The sequence below is a fragment of the Oncorhynchus kisutch genome, linkage group LG6, assembly GCF_002021735.2.
Source record: "Oncorhynchus kisutch isolate 150728-3 linkage group LG6, Okis_V2, whole genome shotgun sequence".
Classification (NCBI taxonomy): domain Eukaryota; kingdom Metazoa; phylum Chordata; class Actinopteri; order Salmoniformes; family Salmonidae; genus Oncorhynchus; species Oncorhynchus kisutch.
Window position 1 is genome coordinate 9,195,061 of NC_034179.2, and position 19,710 is coordinate 9,214,770.

Sequence of the window (19,710 nt, forward strand, 5' to 3'; positions counted from 1 at the left end):
TGTCCTCCTCTGTTAGGTACTGACCTGTCCTCCTCTGTTAGGTACTGACCTGTCCTCCTCTGTTAGGTACTGACCTGTCCTCCTCTGTTAGGTACTGACCTGTCCCCATCTGTTAGGTACTGACCTGTCCCCATCGGTTAGATACTGACCTGTCCTCCTCTGTTAGGTACTGACCTGTCCCCATCTGTTAGGTACTGACCTGTCCCCATCTGTTAGGTACTGTCCTGTCCCCATCTGTTAGGTACTGACCTGTCCCCATCTGTTAGGTACTGACCTGTCCCCATCTGTTAGGTACTGACCTGTCCCCATCTGTTAGGTACTGGGCTGTTCTCCTCTGTTAGGTACTGACCTGTCCCCATCTGTTAGGTACTGACCTGTCCTCCTCTGTTAGGTACTGACCTGTCCCCATCTGTTAGGTACTGACCTGTCCTCCTCTGTAGGTACTGACCTGTCCCCATCTGTTAGGTACTGACCTGTCCCCATCTGTTAGGTACTGACCTGTCCCCATCTGTTAGGTACTGGCCTGTCCCCATCTGTTAGGTACTGACCTGTCCCCATCTGTTAGGTACTGACCTGTCCCCATCTGTTAGATACTGGCCTGTCCTCCTCTGTTAGGTACTGTCCTGTCCCCATCTGTTAGGTACTGTCCTGTCCCCATCTGTTAGGTACTGGGCTGTCCCCATCTGTTAGGTACTGGCCTGTCCCCATCTGTTAGGTACTGACCTGTCCCCATCTGTTAGGTACTGGGCTGTCCCCATCTGTTAGGTACTGGGCTGTTCCCATCTGTTAGGTACTGACCTGTCCCCATCTGTTAGGTACTGACCTGTCCCCTCTGTTAGGTACTGACCTGTCCCCATCTGTTAGGTACTGACCTGTCCTCCTCTGTTAGGTACTGACCTGTCCCCATCTGTTAGGTACTGACCTGTCCCCATCTGTTAGGTACTGACCTGTCCTCCTCTGTTAGGTACTGACCTGTCCCCATCTGTTAGGTACTGACCTGTCCCCATCTGTTAGGTACTGACCTGTCCCCATCTGTTAGGTACTGACCTGTCCCCATCTGTTAGGTACTGACCTGTCCTCCTCTGTTAGGTACTGACCTGTCCCCATCTGTTAGGTACTGACCTGTCCCCATCTGTTAGGTACTGACCTGTCCTCCTCTGTTAGGTACTGACCTGTCCCCATCTGTTAGGTACTGTCCTGTCCCCATCTGTTAGGTACTGACCTGTCCCCATCTGTTAGGTACTGACCTGTCCCCATCTGTTAGGTACTGACCTGTCCTCCTCTGTTAGGTACTGACCTGTCCCCATCTGTTAGGTACTGACCTGTCCCCATCTGTTAGGTACTGACCTGTCCTCCTCTGTTAGGTACTGACCTGTCCTCCTCTGTTAGGTACTGACCTGTCCTCCTCTGTTAGGTACTGACCTGTCCTCCTCTGTTAGGTACTGACCTGTCCTCCTCTGTTAGGTACTGACCTGTCCCCTCTGTTAGGTACTGACCTGTCCCCATCTGTTAGGTACTGACCTGTCCCCATCTGTTAGGTACTGACCTGTCCTCCTCTGTTAGGTACTGACCTGTCCCCATCTGTTAGGTACTGACCTGTCCCCATCTGTTAGGTACTGTCCTGTCCCATCTGTTAGGTACTGACCTGTCCCCATCTGTTAGGTACTGACCTGTCCCCATCTGTTAGGTACTGGGCTGTTCTCCTCTGTTAGGTACTGACCTGTCCCCATCTGTTAGGTACTGACCTGTCCTCCTCTGTTAGGTACTGACCTTTCCCATCTGTTAGGTACTGACCTGTCCTCCTCTGTTAGGTACTGACCTGTCCCCATCTGTTAGGTACTGACCTGTCCCCATCTGTTAGGTACTGTCCTGTCCCCATCTGTTAGGTACTGGCCTGTCCCCATCTGTTAGGTACTGAACTGTCCCCATCTGTTAGGTACTGACCTGTCCCCATCTGTTAGATACTGGCCTGTCCTCCTCTGTTAGGTACTGTCCTGTCCCCATCTGTTAGGTACTGTCCTGTCCCCATCTGTTAGGTACTGGGCTGTCCCCATCTGTTAGGTACTGGCCTGTCCCCATCTGTTAGGTACTGACCTGTCCCTATCTGTTAGGTACTGGGCTGTCCCCATCTGTTAGGTACTGGGCTGTCCCCATCTGTTAGGTACTGGGCTGTCCCCATCTGTTAGGTACTGGGCTGTCCCCATCTGTTAGGTACTGGGCTGTCCCCATCTGTTAGGTACTGTCCTGTCCTCCTCTGTTAGGTACTGACCTGTCCCCATCTGTTAGGTACTGTCCTGTCCCCATCTGTTAGGTACTGACCTGTCCTCCTCTGTTAGGTACTGTCCTGTCCCCATCTGTTAGGTACTGTCCTGTCCCCATCTGTTAGGTACTGTCCTGTCCCCATCTGTTAGGTACTGACCTGTCCCCATCTGTTAGGTACTGTCCTGTCCCCATCTGTTAGGTACTGACCTGTCCTCCTCTGTTAGGTACTGTCCTGTCCCCATCTGTTAGGTACTGGCCTGTCCTCCTCTGTTAGGTACTGACCTGTCCTCCTCTGTTAGGTACTGTCCTGTCCTCCTCTGTTAGGTACTGGCCTGTCCTCCTCTGTTAGGTACTGTCCTGTCCCCATCTGTTAGGTACTGCCTGTCCTCCTCTGTTAGGTACTGTCCTGTCCCCATCTGTTAGGTACTGACCTGTCCTCCTCTGTTAGGTACTGACCTGTCCTCCTCTGTTAGGTACTGACCTGTCCTCCTCTGTTAGGTACTGTCCTGTCCCCATCTGTTAGGTACTGACCTGTCCCCATCTGTTAGGTACTGACCTGTCCCCATCTGTTAGGTACTGGCCTGTCCCCATCTGTTAGGTACTGACCTGTCCCCATCTGTTAGGTACTGACCTGTCCCCATCTGTTAGGTACTGGCCTGTCCCCATCTGTTAGGTACTGACCTGTCCCCATCTGTTAGGTACTGGCCTGTCCCCATCTGTTAGGTACTGACCTGTCCCCATCTGTTAGGTACTGACCTGTCCCCATCTGTTAGGTACTGACCTGTCCCCATCTGTTAGGTACTGTCCTGTCCCCATCTGTTAGGTACTGACCTGTCCTCCTCTGTTAGGTACTGACCTGTCCCCATCTGTTAGGTACTGACCTGTCCTCCTCTGTTAGGTACTGTCCTGTCCCCATCTGTTAGGTACTGACCTGTCCCCATCTGTTAGGTACTGTCCTGTCCCCATCTGTTAGGTACTGACCTGTCCCCATCTGTTAGGTACTGTCCTGTCCTCCTCTGTTAGGTACTGTCCTGTCCCCATCTGTTAGGTACTGTCCTGTCCTCCTCTGTTAGGTACTGACCTGTCCCCATCTGTTAGTACTGTCCTGTCCTCCTCTGTTAGGTACTGTCCTGTCCCCATCTGTTAGGTACTGGCCTGTCCTCCTCTGTTAGGTACTGTCCTGTCCCCATCTGTTAGGTACTGGCCTGTCCTCCTCTGTTAGGTACTGGCCTGTCCTCCTCTGTTAGGTACTGGCCTGTCCCCATCTGTTAGGTACTGTCCTGTCCCCATCTGTTAGGTACTGTCCTGTCCTCCTCTGTTAGGTACTGTCCTGTCCCCATCTGTTAGGTACTGTCCTGTCCTCCTCTGTTAGGTACTGACCTGTCCCCATCTGTTAGGTACTGTCCTGTCCTCCTCTGTTAGGTACTGTCCTGTCCCCATCTGTTAGGTACTGGCCTGTCCTCCTCTGTTAGGTACTTGCCTGTCCTCCTCTGTTAGGTACTGGCCTGTCCCCATCTGTTAGGTACTGGGCTGTTCTCTCTGAAGGTGAATCGATACCTGTCCTGTCCCCATCTGTTAGGTACTGACCTGTCCCCATCTGTTAGGTACTGGGCTGTTCTCTCTGAAGGTGAATCGATACCTGTCCTGTCCCCATCTGTTAGGTACTGACCTGTCCCCATCTGTTAGGTACTGGGCTGTTCTCTCTGAAGGTGAATCGATACCTGTCCTGTCCCCATCTGTTAGGTACTGGGCTGTTCTCTCTGAAGGTGAATCGATACCTGTCCTGTCCTCCTCTGTTAGGTACTGGCCTGTCCTCCTGTTAGGTACTGGCCTGTCCTCCTGTTAGGTACTGGCCTGTCCTCCTCTGTAGGTACTGGCCTGTCCTCCTCTGTTATGTACTGACCTGTCCTCCTCTGTTAGGTACTGGCCTGTCCTCCTCTGTTAGGTACTGGCCTGTCCTCCTCTGTTATGTACTGACCTGTCCTCCTCTGTTAGGTACTGGGCTGTCCTCCTCTGTTAGGTACTGACCTGTCCTCCTCTGTTAGGTACTGGCCTGTCCTCCTCTGTTAGGTACTGGCCTGTCCTCCTCTGTTAGGTACTGGCCTGTCCTCCTCTGTTAGGTACTGGCCTGTCCTCCTCTGTTAGGTACTGGCCTGTCCTCCTCTGTTATGTACTGACCTGTCCTCCTCTGTTAGGTACTGGGCTGTCCTCCTCTGTTAGGTACTGACCTGTCCTCCTCTGTTAGGTACTGGCCTGTCCTCCTCTGTTAGGTACTGGCCTGTCCTCCTCTGTTAGGTACTGACCTGTCCTCCTCTGTTAGGTACTGACCTGTCCTCCTCTGTTAGGTACTGGCCTGTCCTCCTCTGTTAGGTACTGACCTGTCCTCCTCTGTTAGGTACTGACCTGTCCTCCTCTGTTAGATACTGGCCTGTCCTCCTCTGTTAGGTACTGGCCTGTCCTCCTCTGTTAGGTACTGACCTGTCCTCCTCTGTTAGATACTGGCCTGTCCTCCTCTGTTAGGTACTGGCCTGTCCTCCTCTGTTAGGTACTGACCTGTCCTCCTCTGTTAGATACTGGCCTGTCCTCCTCTGTTAGGTACTGGCCTGTCCTCCTCTGTTAGGTACTGGCCTGTCCTCCTCTGTTATGTACTGACCTGTCCTCCTCTGTTAGGTACTGGCCTGTCCTCCTCTGTTAGGTACTGGCCTGTCCTCCTCTGTTAGGTACTGGCCTGTCCTCCTCTGTTAGGTACTGACCTGTCCTCCTCTATTAGGTACTGACCTGTCCTCCTCTGTTAGGTACTGACCTGTCCTCCTCTGTTAGATACTGGCCTGTCCTCCTCTGTTAGGTACTGACCTGTCCTCCTCTGTTAGATACTGGCCTGTCCTCCTCTGTTAGGTACTGACCTGTCCTCCTCTGTTAGGTACTGGCCTGTCCTCCTCTGTTAGGTACTGGCCTGTCCTCCTCTGTTAGATACTGGCCTGTCCTCCTCTGTTAGGTACTGGCCTGTCCTCCTCTGTTAGATACTGGCCTGTCCTCCTCTGTTAGGTACTGGCCTGTCCTCCTCTGTTAGGTACTGGCCTGTCCTCCTCTGTTAGGTACTGGCCTGTCCTCCTCTGTTAGGTACTGGCCTGTCCTCCTCTGTTAGGTACTGGCCTGTCCTCCTCTGTTAGGTACTGACCTGTCCTCCTCTGTTAGGTACTGACCTGTCCCCATCTGTTAGGTACTGACCTGTCCCCATCTGTTAGATACTGACCTGTCCTCCTCTGTTAGGTACTGACCTGTCCCCATCTGTTAGGTACTGACCTGTCCCCATCTGTTAGGTACTGTCCTGTCCCCATCTATTAGGTACTGACCTGTCCCCATCTGTTAGGTACTGACCTGTCCCCATCTGTTAGGTACTGGGCTGTTCTCCTCTGTTAGGTACTGACCTGTCCCCATCTGTTAGGTACTGACCTGTCCTCCTCTGTTAGGTACTGACCTGTCCCCATCTGTTAGGTACTGACCTGTCCTCCTCTGTTAGGTACTGACCTGTCCCCATCTGTTAGGTACTGACCTGTCCCCATCTGTTAGGTACTGACCTGTCCCCATCTGTTAGGTACTGGCCTGTCCCCATCTGTTAGGTACTGACCTGTCCCCATCTGTTAGGTACTGACCTGTCCCCATCTGTTAGGTACTGACCTGTCCCCATCTGTTAGGTACTGACCTGTCCTCCTCTGTTAGGTACTGACCTGTCCCCATCTGTTAGGTACTGACCTGTCCCCATCTGTTAGGTACTGACCTGTCCTCCTCTGTTAGGTACTGACCTGTCCCCATCTGTTAGGTACTGTCCTGTCCCCATCTGTTAGGTACTGACCTGTCCCCATCTGTTAGGTACTGACCTGTCCCCATCTGTTAGGTACTGACCTGTCCTCCTCTGTTAGGTACTGACCTGTCCCATCTGTTAGGTACTGACCTGTCCCCATCTGTTAGGTACTGACCTGTCCTCCTCTGTTAGGTACTGACCTGTCCTCCTCTGTTAGGTACTGACCTGTCCTCCTCTGTTAGGTACTGACCTGTCCTCCTCTGTTAGGTACTGACCTGTCCTCCTCTGTTAGGTACTGACCTGTCCTCCTCTGTTAGGTACTGACCTGTCCCCATCTGTTAGGTACTGACCTGTCCCCATCTGTTAGATACTGACCTGTCCTCCTCTGTTAGGTACTGACCTGTCCCCATCTGTTAGGTACTGACCTGTCCCCATCTGTTAGGTACTGTCCTGTCCCCATCTGTTAGGTACTGACCTGTCCCCATCTGTTAGGTACTGACCTGTCCCCATCTGTTAGGTACTGACCTGTCCCCATCTGTTAGGTACTGGGCTGTTCTCCTCTGTTAGGTACTGACCTGTCCCCATCTGTTAGGTACTGACCTGTCCTCCTCTGTTAGGTACTGACCTGTCCCCATCTGTTAGGTACTGACCTGTCCTCCTCTGTTAGGTACTGACCTGTCCCCATCTGTTAGGTACTGACCTGTCCCCATCTGTTAGGTACTGTCCTGTCCCCATCTGTTAGGTACTGGCCTGTCCCCATCTGTTAGGTACTGAACTGTCCCCATCTGTTAGGTACTGACCTGTCCCCATCTGTTAGATACTGGCCTGTCCTCCTCTGTTAGGTACTGTCCTGTCCCCATCTGTTAGGTACTGTCCTGTCCCCATCTGTTAGGTACTGGGCTGTCCCCATCTGTTAGGTACTGGCCTGTCCCCATCTGTTAGGTACTGACCTGTCCCTATCTGTTAGGTACTGGGCTGTCCCCATCTGTTAGGTACTGGGCTGTCCCCATCTGTTAGGTACTGGGCTGTCCCCATCTGTTAGGTACTGGGCTGTCCCCATCTGTTAGGTACTGGGCTGTCCCCATCTGTTAGGTACTGTCCTGTCCTCCTCTGTTAGGTACTGACCTGTCCCCATCTGTTAGGTACTGTCCTGTCCCCATCTGTTAGGTACTGACCTGTCCTCCTCTGTTAGGTACTGTCCTGTCCCCATCTGTTAGGTACTGTCCTGTCCCCATCTGTTAGGTACTGTCCTGTCCCCATCTGTTAGGTACTGACCTGTCCCCATCTGTTAGGTACTGTCCTGTCCCCATCTGTTAGGTACTGACCTGTCCTCCTCTGTTAGGTACTGTCCTGTCCCCATCTGTTAGGTACTGGCCTGTCCTCCTCTGTTAGGTACTGACCTGTCCTCCTCTGTTAGGTACTGTCCTGTCCTCCTCTGTTAGGTACTGGCCTGTCCTCCTCTGTTAGGTACTGTCCTGTCCCCATCTGTTAGGTACTGGCCTGTCCTCCTCTGTTAGGTACTGTCCTGTCCCCATCTGTTAGGTACTGGCCTGTCCTCCTCTGTTAGGTACTGGCCTGTCCTCCTCTGTTAGGTACTGTCCTGTCCTCCTCTGTTAGGTACTGGCCTGTCCTCCTCTGTTAGGTACTGGCCTGTCCTCCTCTGTTAGGTACTGGCCTGTCCTCCTCTGTTATGTACTGACCTGTCCTCCTCTGTTAGGTACTGGCCTGTCCTCCTCTGTTAGGTACTGGCCTGTCCTCCTCTGTTAGGTACTGGCCTGTCCTCCTCTGTTAGGTACTGACCTGTCCTCCTCTATTAGGTACTGACCTGTCCTCCTCTGTTAGGTACTGACCTGTCCTCCTCTGTTAGATACTGGCCTGTCCTCCTCTGTTAGGTACTGACCTGTCCTCCTCTGTTAGATACTGGCCTGTCCTCCTCTGTTAGGTACTGACCTGTCCTCCTCTGTTAGGTACTGGCCTGTCCTCCTCTGTTAGGTACTGGCCTGTCCTCCTCTGTTAGATACTGGCCTGTCCTCCTCTGTTAGGTACTGGCCTGTCCTCCTCTGTTAGATACTGGCCTGTCCTCCTCTGTTAGGTACTGGCCTGTCCTCCTCTGTTAGGTACTGGCCTGTCCTCCTCTGTTAGGTACTGGCCTGTCCTCCTCTGTTAGGTACTGGCCTGTCCTCCTCTGTTAGGTACTGGCCTGTCCTCCTCTGTTAGGTACTGACCTGTCCTCCTCTGTTAGGTACTGACCTGTCCCCATCTGTTAGGTACTGACCTGTCCCCATCTGTTAGATACTGACCTGTCCTCCTCTGTTAGGTACTGACCTGTCCCCATCTGTTAGGTACTGACCTGTCCCCATCTGTTAGGTACTGTCCTGTCCCCATCTATTAGGTACTGACCTGTCCCCATCTGTTAGGTACTGACCTGTCCCCATCTGTTAGGTACTGGGCTGTTCTCCTCTGTTAGGTACTGACCTGTCCCCATCTGTTAGGTACTGACCTGTCCTCCTCTGTTAGGTACTGACCTGTCCCCATCTGTTAGGTACTGACCTGTCCTCCTCTGTTAGGTACTGACCTGTCCCCATCTGTTAGGTACTGACCTGTCCCCATCTGTTAGGTACTGACCTGTCCCCATCTGTTAGGTACTGGCCTGTCCCCATCTGTTAGGTACTGACCTGTCCCCATCTGTTAGGTACTGACCTGTCCCCATCTGTTAGGTACTGACCTGTCCCCATCTGTTAGGTACTGACCTGTCCTCCTCTGTTAGGTACTGACCTGTCCCCATCTGTTAGGTACTGACCTGTCCCCATCTGTTAGGTACTGACCTGTCCTCCTCTGTTAGGTACTGACCTGTCCCCATCTGTTAGGTACTGTCCTGTCCCCATCTGTTAGGTACTGACCTGTCCCCATCTGTTAGGTACTGACCTGTCCCCATCTGTTAGGTACTGACCTGTCCTCCTCTGTTAGGTACTGACCTGTCCCCATCTGTTAGGTACTGACCTGTCCCCATCTGTTAGGTACTGACCTGTCCTCCTCTGTTAGGTACTGACCTGTCCTCCTCTGTTAGGTACTGACCTGTCCTCCTCTGTTAGGTACTGACCTGTCCTCCTCTGTTAGGTACTGACCTGTCCTCCTCTGTTAGGTACTGACCTGTCCTCCTCTGTTAGGTACTGACCTGTCCCCATCTGTTAGGTACTGACCTGTCCCCATCTGTTAGATACTGACCTGTCCTCCTCTGTTAGGTACTGACCTGTCCCCATCTGTTAGGTACTGACCTGTCCCCATCTGTTAGGTACTGTCCTGTCCCCATCTGTTAGGTACTGACCTGTCCCCATCTGTTAGGTACTGACCTGTCCCCATCTGTTAGGTACTGACCTGTCCCCATCTGTTAGGTACTGGGCTGTTCTCCTCTGTTAGGTACTGACCTGTCCCCATCTGTTAGGTACTGACCTGTCCTCCTCTGTTAGGTACTGACCTGTCCCCATCTGTTAGGTACTGACCTGTCCTCCTCTGTTAGGTACTGACCTGTCCCCATCTGTTAGGTACTGACCTGTCCCCATCTGTTAGGTACTGTCCTGTCCCCATCTGTTAGGTACTGGCCTGTCCCCATCTGTTAGGTACTGAACTGTCCCCATCTGTTAGGTACTGACCTGTCCCCATCTGTTAGATACTGGCCTGTCCTCCTCTGTTAGGTACTGTCCTGTCCCCATCTGTTAGGTACTGTCCTGTCCCCATCTGTTAGGTACTGGGCTGTCCCCATCTGTTAGGTACTGGCCTGTCCCCATCTGTTAGGTACTGACCTGTCCCTATCTGTTAGGTACTGGGCTGTCCCCATCTGTTAGGTACTGGGCTGTCCCCATCTGTTAGGTACTGGGCTGTCCCCATCTGTTAGGTACTGGGCTGTCCCCATCTGTTAGGTACTGGGCTGTCCCCATCTGTTAGGTACTGTCCTGTCCTCCTCTGTTAGGTACTGACCTGTCCCCATCTGTTAGGTACTGTCCTGTCCCCATCTGTTAGGTACTGACCTGTCCTCCTCTGTTAGGTACTGTCCTGTCCCCATCTGTTAGGTACTGTCCTGTCCCCATCTGTTAGGTACTGTCCTGTCCCCATCTGTTAGGTACTGACCTGTCCCCATCTGTTAGGTACTGTCCTGTCCCCATCTGTTAGGTACTGACCTGTCCTCCTCTGTTAGGTACTGTCCTGTCCCCATCTGTTAGGTACTGGCCTGTCCTCCTCTGTTAGGTACTGACCTGTCCTCCTCTGTTAGGTACTGTCCTGTCCTCCTCTGTTAGGTACTGGCCTGTCCTCCTCTGTTAGGTACTGTCCTGTCCCCATCTGTTAGGTACTGGCCTGTCCTCCTCTGTTAGGTACTGTCCTGTCCCCATCTGTTAGGTACTGACCTGTCCTCCTCTGTTAGGTACTGACCTGTCCTCCTCTGTTAGGTACTGACCTGTCCTCCTCTGTTAGGTACTGTCCTGTCCCCATCTGTTAGGTACTGACCTGTCCCCATCTGTTAGGTACTGACCTGTCCCCATCTGTTAGGTACTGGCCTGTCCCCATCTGTTAGGTACTGACCTGTCCCCATCTGTTAGGTACTGACCTGTCCCCATCTGTTAGGTACTGGCCTGTCCCCATCTGTTAGGTACTGACCTGTCCCCATCTGTTAGGTACTGGCCTGTCCCCATCTGTTAGGTACTGACCTGTCCCCATCTGTTAGGTACTGACCTGTCCCCATCTGTTAGGTACTGACCTGTCCCCATCTGTTAGGTACTGTCCTGTCCCCATCTGTTAGGTACTGACCTGTCCTCCTCTGTTAGGTACTGACCTGTCCCCATCTGTTAGGTACTGACCTGTCCTCCTCTGTTAGGTACTGTCCTGTCCCCATCTGTTAGGTACTGACCTGTCCCCATCTGTTAGGTACTGTCCTGTCCCCATCTGTTAGGTACTGACCTGTCCCCATCTGTTAGGTACTGTCCTGTCCTCCTCTGTTAGGTACTGTCCTGTCCCCATCTGTTAGGTACTGTCCTGTCCTCCTCTGTTAGGTACTGACCTGTCCCCATCTGTTAGGTACTGTCCTGTCCTCCTCTGTTAGGTACTGTCCTGTCCCCATCTGTTAGGTACTGGCCTGTCCTCCTCTGTTAGGTACTGTCCTGTCCCCATCTGTTAGGTACTGGCCTGTCCTCCTCTGTTAGGTACTGGCCTGTCCTCCTCTGTTAGGTACTGGCCTGTCCCCATCTGTTAGGTACTGTCCTGTCCCCATCTGTTAGGTACTGTCCTGTCCTCCTCTGTTAGGTACTGTCCTGTCCCCATCTGTTAGGTACTGTCCTGTCCTCCTCTGTTAGGTACTGACCTGTCCCCATCTGTTAGGTACTGTCCTGTCCTCCTCTGTTAGGTACTGTCCTGTCCCCATCTGTTAGGTACTGGCCTGTCCTCCTCTGTTAGGTACTGGCCTGTCCCCATCTGTTAGGTACTGGGCTGTTCTCTCTGAAGGTGAATCGATACCTGTCCTGTCCCCATCTGTTAGGTACTGACCTGTCCCCATCTGTTAGGTACTGGGCTGTTCTCTCTGAAGGTGAATCGATACCTGTCTTGTCCCCATCTGTTAGGTACTGACCTGTCCCCATCTGTTAGGTACTGGGCTGTTCTCTCTGAAGGTGAATCGATACCTGTCCTGTCCCCATCTGTTAGGTACTGGGCTGTTCTCTCTGAAGGTGAATCGATACCTGTCCTGTCCTCCTCTGTTAGGTACTGGCCTGTCCTCCTGTTAGGTACTGGCCTGTCCTCCTGTTAGGTACTGGCCTGTCCTCCTCTGTTAGGTACTGGCCTGTCCTCCTCTGTTATGTACTGACCTGTCCTCCTCTGTTAGGTACTGGCCTGTCCTCCTCTGTTAGGTACTGGCCTGTCCTCCTCTGTTATGTACTGACCTGTCCTCCTCTGTTAGGTACTGGGCTGTCCTCCTCTGTTAGGTACTGACCTGTCCTCCTCTGTTAGGTACTGGCCTGTCCTCCTCTGTTAGGTACTGGCCTGTCCTCCTCTGTTAGGTACTGGCCTGTCCTCCTCTGTTAGGTACTGGCCTGTCCTCCTCTGTTAGGTACTGGCCTGTCCTCCTCTGTTATGTACTGACCTGTCCTCCTCTGTTAGGTACTGGGCTGTCCTCCTCTGTTAGGTACTGACCTGTCCTCCTCTGTTAGGTACTGGCCTGTCCTCCTCTGTTAGGTACTGGCCTGTCCTCCTCTGTTAGGTACTGACCTGTCCTCCTCTGTTAGGTACTGACCTGTCCTCCTCTGTTAGGTACTGGCCTGTCCTCCTCTGTTAGGTACTGACCTGTCCTCCTCTGTTAGGTACTGACCTGTCCTCCTCTGTTAGATACTGGCCTGTCCTCCTCTGTTAGGTACTGGCCTGTCCTCCTCTGTTAGGTACTGGCCTGTCCTCCTCTGTTAGGTACTGGCCTGTCCTCCTCTGTTAGGTACTGGCCTGTCCTCCTCTGTTAGGTACTGGCCTGTCCTCCTCTGTTATGTACTGACCTGTCCTCCTCTGTTAGGTACTGGCCTGTCCTCCTCTGTTAGGTACTGACCTGTCCTCCTCTGTTAGGTACTGGCCTGTCCTCCTCTGTTAGGTACTGGCCTGTCCTCCTCTGTTAGGTACTGACCTGTCCTCCTCTGTTAGGTACTGACCTGTCCTCCTCTGTTAGGTACTGGCCTGTCCTCCTCTGTTAGGTACTGACCTGTCCTCCTCTGTTAGGTACTGACCTGTCCTCCTCTGTTAGATACTGGCCTGTCCTCCTCTGTTAGGTACTGGCCTGTCCTCCTCTGTTAGGTACTGACCTGTCCTCCTCTGTTAGATACTGGCCTGTCCTCCTCTGTTAGGTACTGGCCTGTCCTCCTCTGTTAGGTACTGACCTGTCCTCCTCTGTTAGATACTGGCCTGTCCTCCTCTGTTAGGTACTGGCCTGTCCTCCTCTGTTAGGTACTGGCCTGTCCTCCTCTGTTATGTACTGACCTGTCCTCCTCTGTTAGGTACTGGCCTGTCCTCCTCTGTTAGGTACTGGCCTGTCCTCCTCTGTTAGGTACTGGCCTGTCCTCCTCTGTTAGGTACTGACCTGTCCTCCTCTGTTAGGTACTGACCTGTCCTCCTCTGTTAGGTACTGACCTGTCCTCCTCTGTTAGGTACTGCCTGTCCTCCTCTGTTAGATACTGGCCTGTCCTCCTCTGTTAGGTACTGACCTGTCCTCCTCTGTTAGATACTGGCCTGTCCTCCTCTGTTAGGTACTGACCTGTCCTCCTCTGTTAGGTACTGGCCTGTCCTCCTCTGTTAGGTACTGGCCTGTCCTCCTCTGTTAGATACTGGCCTGTCCTCCTCTGTTAGGTACTGGCCTGTCCTCCTCTGTTAGATACTGGCCTGTCCTCCTCTGTTAGGTACTGGCCTGTCCTCCTCTGTTAGGTACTGGCCTGTCCTCCTCTGTTAGGTACTGGCCTGTCCTCCTCTGTTAGGTACTGGCCTGTCCTCCTCTGTTAGGTACTGGCCTGTCCTCCTCTGTTAGGTACTGGCCTGTCCTCCTCTGTTAGGTACTGGCCTGTCCTCCTCTGTTAGGTACTGGCCTGTCCTCCTCTGTTAGGTACTGGCCTGTCCTCCTCTGTTAGGTACTGACCTGTCCTCCTCTGTTAGGTACTGGCCTGTCCTCCTCTGTTAGGTACTGGGCTGTTGTAGGTCTAGTGTCTCTAACTAACTTGACATTATTATTATTATTAACATTATAACTCTAATATTTCCATAATTGTATTATTAATTCACCATCTAATACATGAATTAACCTCTCTGAAAAGTGTCATATTAACAAATAGCTTAATGTACGTTCTTACCAAGAAAGTAATTATCTATCCTGTATTCAACCTCTTTATTCTGGGACCTCTTTGACAGAATGAGACATTCCTCACTCAGAATATTTATGCTTTTCTTAATTGATATATTTCTGTTGGTGAGTGTGTCTGCCTGGTGCGTGTTGTATACACTGTGGGAATCCACAATATATTCTAAGGCCATTGTGTCATTATCTTAAGGTAGTCAATGCTAATCAAAATGCCAGCAGAGTGAAACATGTAAGTTGCTTTTACAGTGGATTTTACCAAGCTAGAACATATGAAAAGTTTCATTCCAAAATGATATATATCCATTATCAGAAATGTTATTCTTTTATTGTTTAAAATCAAATCAAATCAAATGTATTTATATAGCCCTTCGTACATCAGCTGATATCTCAAAGTGCTGTACAGAAACCCAGCCTACAACCCCAAACAGCAAGCAATGCAGGTGTAGAAGCACGGTGGCTAGGAAAAACTCCCTAGAAAGGCCAAAACCTAGGAAGAAACCAGGCTACCAGGGGATTTTTAAAGAACTTATAAAAGAGGCTGGCATGTTTTTTTCACTCCCTAACTATGGCATGGGGTTGTTCTATGACGTATTTGTTTGATGTTTTGTCACTTTCATTTCAGAGATTTAACCTTTATTTAACCAGGCAAGTCAGTTAAGAACAAATACTTATTTTCAATGACGGCCTAGGAACAGTGGGTTAACTGCCTGTTCAGTGGCAGAACGACAGAGTTGTTCCTTGTCAGCTCGGGGATTTGAACTTGCAACCTTCCGGTTACTAGTCCAACGCTCTAACCACTAGGCTACCCATGTTTTGTTTTTGAAACTCTACAGTATATCCGTCTCACTCTCAGATAAATAAATAGTACTGCTAGGTTTTACACAGTGAAATGTGACAAAAAAATGATATTTTTAATAAAGAACTGTATAAAATGATGCATTTGTGACATCAATTTATTTTTTAATCTTTTTTTTTATTTTTTATGAATCGGTACGATTTGACATTTTAGTCATTTAGCTGATGCTTTTATCCAGAGCAATTTACAGTTAGTTCATTCATCTTAAGATCGGAAGGTGAGACCAACACATATCACAGTCAAATGTACAGGATAGTCCGAGTTGATATTCACTTAATAATAAGGAATTCCCCCTCGAACATTGACCCCCATTGTAAAATAGCTTCGTTGTCGATTTGTTTTTTTGTTATACAGAAACAACAAAACATCCTGAAAAGCCGCTGTGTTGTTCAATATAACCAGGTCAAACATCCCAATCTACGGTTGACCCACATGGGGAAATAGAGCCTGTGAGAAGTGCCCTGTGACTTCAGGCTATTCAACATGGGAGATTGGGACACATGGGGAAATAGAGCCTGTGAGAAGTGCCCTGTGACTTCAGGCTATTCAACATGGGAGATTGGGACACATGGGGAAATAGAGCCTGTGAGAAGTGCCCTGTGACTTCAGGCTATTCAACATGGGAGATTGGGACACATGGGGAGCCATTGTCCAAGCAGGCTACACGTAGATATGTGTGCAGAAAACACTTAATCACAGGTAAGACATTTAACTTGTTTAGTACAGTCTGTTTGTAACTCCACTCACTACTTGTAGCTGTATAGTCCATTTGTTTGTGTTGTTGGTCTTGGCTAGCTTAATGTTCTGGTTGGTAGCTAGCCAGCACACACTCACATCGAGCAAAAAACTTGAACTTTGTCGAACACAATTTTCTTGTTGTCTGCCTGTTTTAGTCAATTACATAACTACAATAAATAAAAGTACAACAAGTCTAAAGATTAATTTTCAACACTGCCTGCTCCCTAGCGTTCTCACTACTTAGAAACACGTAAATAGTTTTCATAACCGTTGACCGCTACAAAGGTCAAGTTTTTGCTGTGAGCCCAATGGGGTAACCTAGGTAACCGCATGTTGTTTTCCCCACAGGCGGGCGGGTCCTCGACGTTCTATCTAAAACCGACTGGGACTATACGAACATTCCATTCCAGCTAAACAATGGAAATATAGCACTTCGCCAGAAGAAAGAAATACAATTTTAACACACATCTATCATCTATTAATTAAAACTCTGAGAAAAGTAATATTTTACACACACATGATTCTAACCATTAGCATTCATTTCTGATGAAAAAAACACAAATGTGAAAAATTGCTGGATATAGCATTTTGGAACGAAGCTATTCATATCCACTAGAGAGTGGCTTTACCTACAGGGCTTTAGAAAAGCATGTGTCATGCATGTGTCATGTTGTATGTTATAGGGCGCAGTGTGTGGTGGATGGAGTTAGTATCACAGGAGGTTGGTGGCGCCTTAATTGGGGAGGACGGACTTGTGGTAATGGCTGAAGCAGAATTGGTGGAATGGTATCAAATACATTAACCACATGGTTTCCATGGGTTTGATGCCATTCCATTTGCTCCGTTCCAGCCATTATTATGAGCCATCTTCCCCTCAGCAGCCTCCATTGGTTTGTATGTGTCATGTGTCATACATGCTGAGTGACTGGTATGGGACTGTGTCTGGCTACAGTGGACATGTGGTCTGTGGGCTGCATCTTTGGAGAGGTGATAAGAGGGACAGTGCTGTTCCCAGGCACCGACCGTATCCTTGCCTCACTTCTGGAACAAATCATCAACACTATACTGCACACTGCTAGAAGAAATGGCATTGTGAAGAACCAAATAGGGTTCAATGGCTAGCGGCATACAGTATAGGCCCTATAGAACCTTTAGATAATACTATAACTAGTATTAACACAATAGCCTTATTTTTTCCTGATTGTGTCCACATCCTGATTGTGCCTACATTTGTAGACGGGTGTAGATGATCAAAAGACACGTTGGGATCTGACTGTGATCAGATCTTCCTGATCACCTCTGGTGGTAGTCAGGCACGCATTATGTCTGGATTTCTCACAAGTGTAGACGGACCTGGACAGTAAAAGCATATAAATCATCATTATTCTGCCTTTTAAAACCATTGACAGCTGGCGCCATTGACTTTTGACATCAATATGTGTTTTAAAAGAAATCAATAATATTTTAGAAGAATATCTGTCAAATAATTTGCATACGGGGAAGGACAGGGACATTTGGTCACAATGCAGACACAGTGGAGGGATAATAAACACATTTTAATACCAGGTGTAGACATATATCTGAAAATCTGGGAACAATCAGAATGTGGTTCAGATCAGGACCAAGGATGCATGTTAGCGCCAGGTTTAAACGGGGCTAATGATACAACGCGCTCCATAGATCTGCTACTAGCGCACCACCGCTAACTAGCTTGCGATTTCACGCCTGCCTCGTTCTGGCTTTGTTCCAGTCTTTACAGGCTACAACATACAGCATCAGGGCTGTCATTGAGACGAGCAGTTTGAACACCATCATAAAAGCGGAACATTTTGAAAATAGCGTAAATTCAAGATGAGGGGGATACTGATAATATTTAACGGGGATTGTCAGTATAAAAAGGTAAATGCTTTCTTTTAAAACACAAATTAAGATACGTAGCTATATGGAAAGGTTTTAGAATACATTTCAGCAAATTGTTTTAATCAAATTAGACAAGCTAAACATCCGTGTAGAATAATTTTAGGGAATTAATGAAAAGGTCCCCAAGCTTCTCATTTCACAGCATGGTGTAGATGCGATTCCCAAAGTGGGGTGTAGACAAAGAGGAAATGAAGCCGGCGTTCCAGCAGGATGAGCTCATGTGTTTCTGGATGTCCTTGGTGGCTGGCAGACATCCTCTACCACCCCCTCTGAGAACGTTGGGAGATGGAGAGAACAAAGACTCAACCATCTCCGCCATCACCCCCCCCCCCCCCTTCCTCAGCTTGGCCACCTCCTATTCACCTACATACAAATACACACACACACCATCCTTACCCTTCTGTTCCTATCCTAAAATAGTGCTCATCATTCAAAATCAACATTCAAGTTTATTTGCCATTTGTAATAAATGTAATGGAAATATTACCAGAACTCTTATAATAATAAAATAAAACAGCCATCTTTAACACAAAATCACACCAACCAGCCTCTGGAACATTCTACAGTACCCAGTCTTCTGCCTTCATATTGATAAAGTATATTTTATAGAACCCAGAGAGAACATTGGGACGTTCCAATCTGCTAGTTTTAAAACCCACCTTAAGCGCACATGTACATTATCTTAAGCCAGGACTGGGGAACAGTTTATTAAATGATAGGAAGCCAAGGAGAAAAGCATTGACTCTGCTCTATACCAATATGTCTGTGTCCTAAATGGCATCTTACTGTATTCCCTATATAGTGCACAACTTTTTGACCAGGTCCCAAAGTGGGAAGTAGGGTGCCGTTTGGAATGCGCTTGCCTTCACTGAGAGATTAAGGGCTCGATTCAATCTGTTTCGCTGAAGTTCAGCATTACAGCGTGATTGAAATTCAAAGGCAAATCTTCCCGCGTTAGCAGAGACATGCATTCACGAAAAACACTGCAAACGTTGGCTAAGTTACCTTTACATTTATACCGCTTCAGCCAAACAGATTGAATAGAACCCCAGGTAGCCCTTTAATTAAGGATATGGGAGAATGGGGAGTGCTTATTCAATAATAACAAAAGCTTTAGTATTAATAGAGTCTTTCTTATAGCAGATTTAAAAGAGTGGAATTGCCATTGTAGATGAGATGAGGAGAGGGGAGGAATAAACTCCTCACCCCGGCCCAGATCTCTCTGACCAATAGAACACTCAGACAGGACTCTCTATGCATCGTTCTGACACATGCATGTCTTGCGTCAGTATAGAAGAGGTACTGTAGTACTAGTTTTAATCATCCACAAAATGCCAGAAAATATCTATTTTATTACCCCTTTTATTCGTTTATTTGTCAGGGACCATGCACAACAAGTATTGCTGCAGATTTAACATCTGTTTGGACTGTCAAGACTAGCAAGAGATCTGTTTGTTTACAGTGATTAAATGGTGAATCTGCAATTCAAGCAATAACAAAGCAGCCACCATGGCACTGTTATGGTAAACAGCTGAGGGATGGGGCTGGAGAAATGTAACCACCCTCAAATGCATAGACAGAGCTATGGATGCATGACTGACGATCCATGATATCAACATGATAACTTGTACCATGTTTTGAGGCTACAGTATACAGTGTTTGATTACAAACGAAGGAGTTAAACAAGCTTCTATTCTGGGTTTTGATGGGGTCAGACAGTTGGACTGAGCTTGTGGGGCATTTATACGTTTTAATATGCTTCAGGAATCAATGGGTATATATCATTAAAAGTTTTTTAAAAATAGATGTAGTAATCGCTCCCTTTAGACATGGAAAAAGACAACTTTATTTTGTTTGAGAGACGGCAGATTATACAGTAGTTGTCTGTTACTGTTTGCTCATGTCCTTTGGTCTGCTTAGGGGAGTGATACTGCAGTCCTATGCATACATGATGATGTTACATCTACTACTACTGATACTACTGATACTACTACTACTACTGATACTACTACTACTGCTCATGTCCTTAGGTCTGCTTAGGAGAGTGATACTGTAGTCATATGCATACATGATGATGTTACATCTACTACTACTACTAATGATACTACTACTACTGATACTACTACTCATGTCCTTAGGTCTGCTTAGGAGAGTGATACTGTAGTCCTATGCATACATGATGATGTTACATCTTAATGTCGTAGACATACAGTACAGTGTTCCCTTTAGTGTTCTGTTCATTGCTACCATCTTTAGCACTTTGTG

The 19,710-nt window shown here is 48.8% G+C and overlaps 1 protein-coding gene across 27 annotated transcripts in view; it reads left to right on the forward strand.

Moving 5' to 3' along the window:
- The window catches only part of mapk10 (mitogen-activated protein kinase 10), a 135,690-nt gene that overhangs the window by 79,484 nt on the left and 36,496 nt on the right, over positions 1-19,710 (forward strand). For 7 of the 27 annotated variants that reach the window (XM_031826110.1, XM_020484755.2, XM_020484757.2 and 4 more), the window contains one exon: positions 16,478-16,549. The exons of the other annotated variants lie outside the window; for them this stretch is intronic. In XM_031826110.1, the coding sequence (XP_031681970.1) occupies positions 16,478-16,549 (72 nt within the window). The remainder of the gene's footprint in view (positions 1-16,477; positions 16,550-19,710) is intronic. 27 annotated transcript variants of the gene reach the window in all.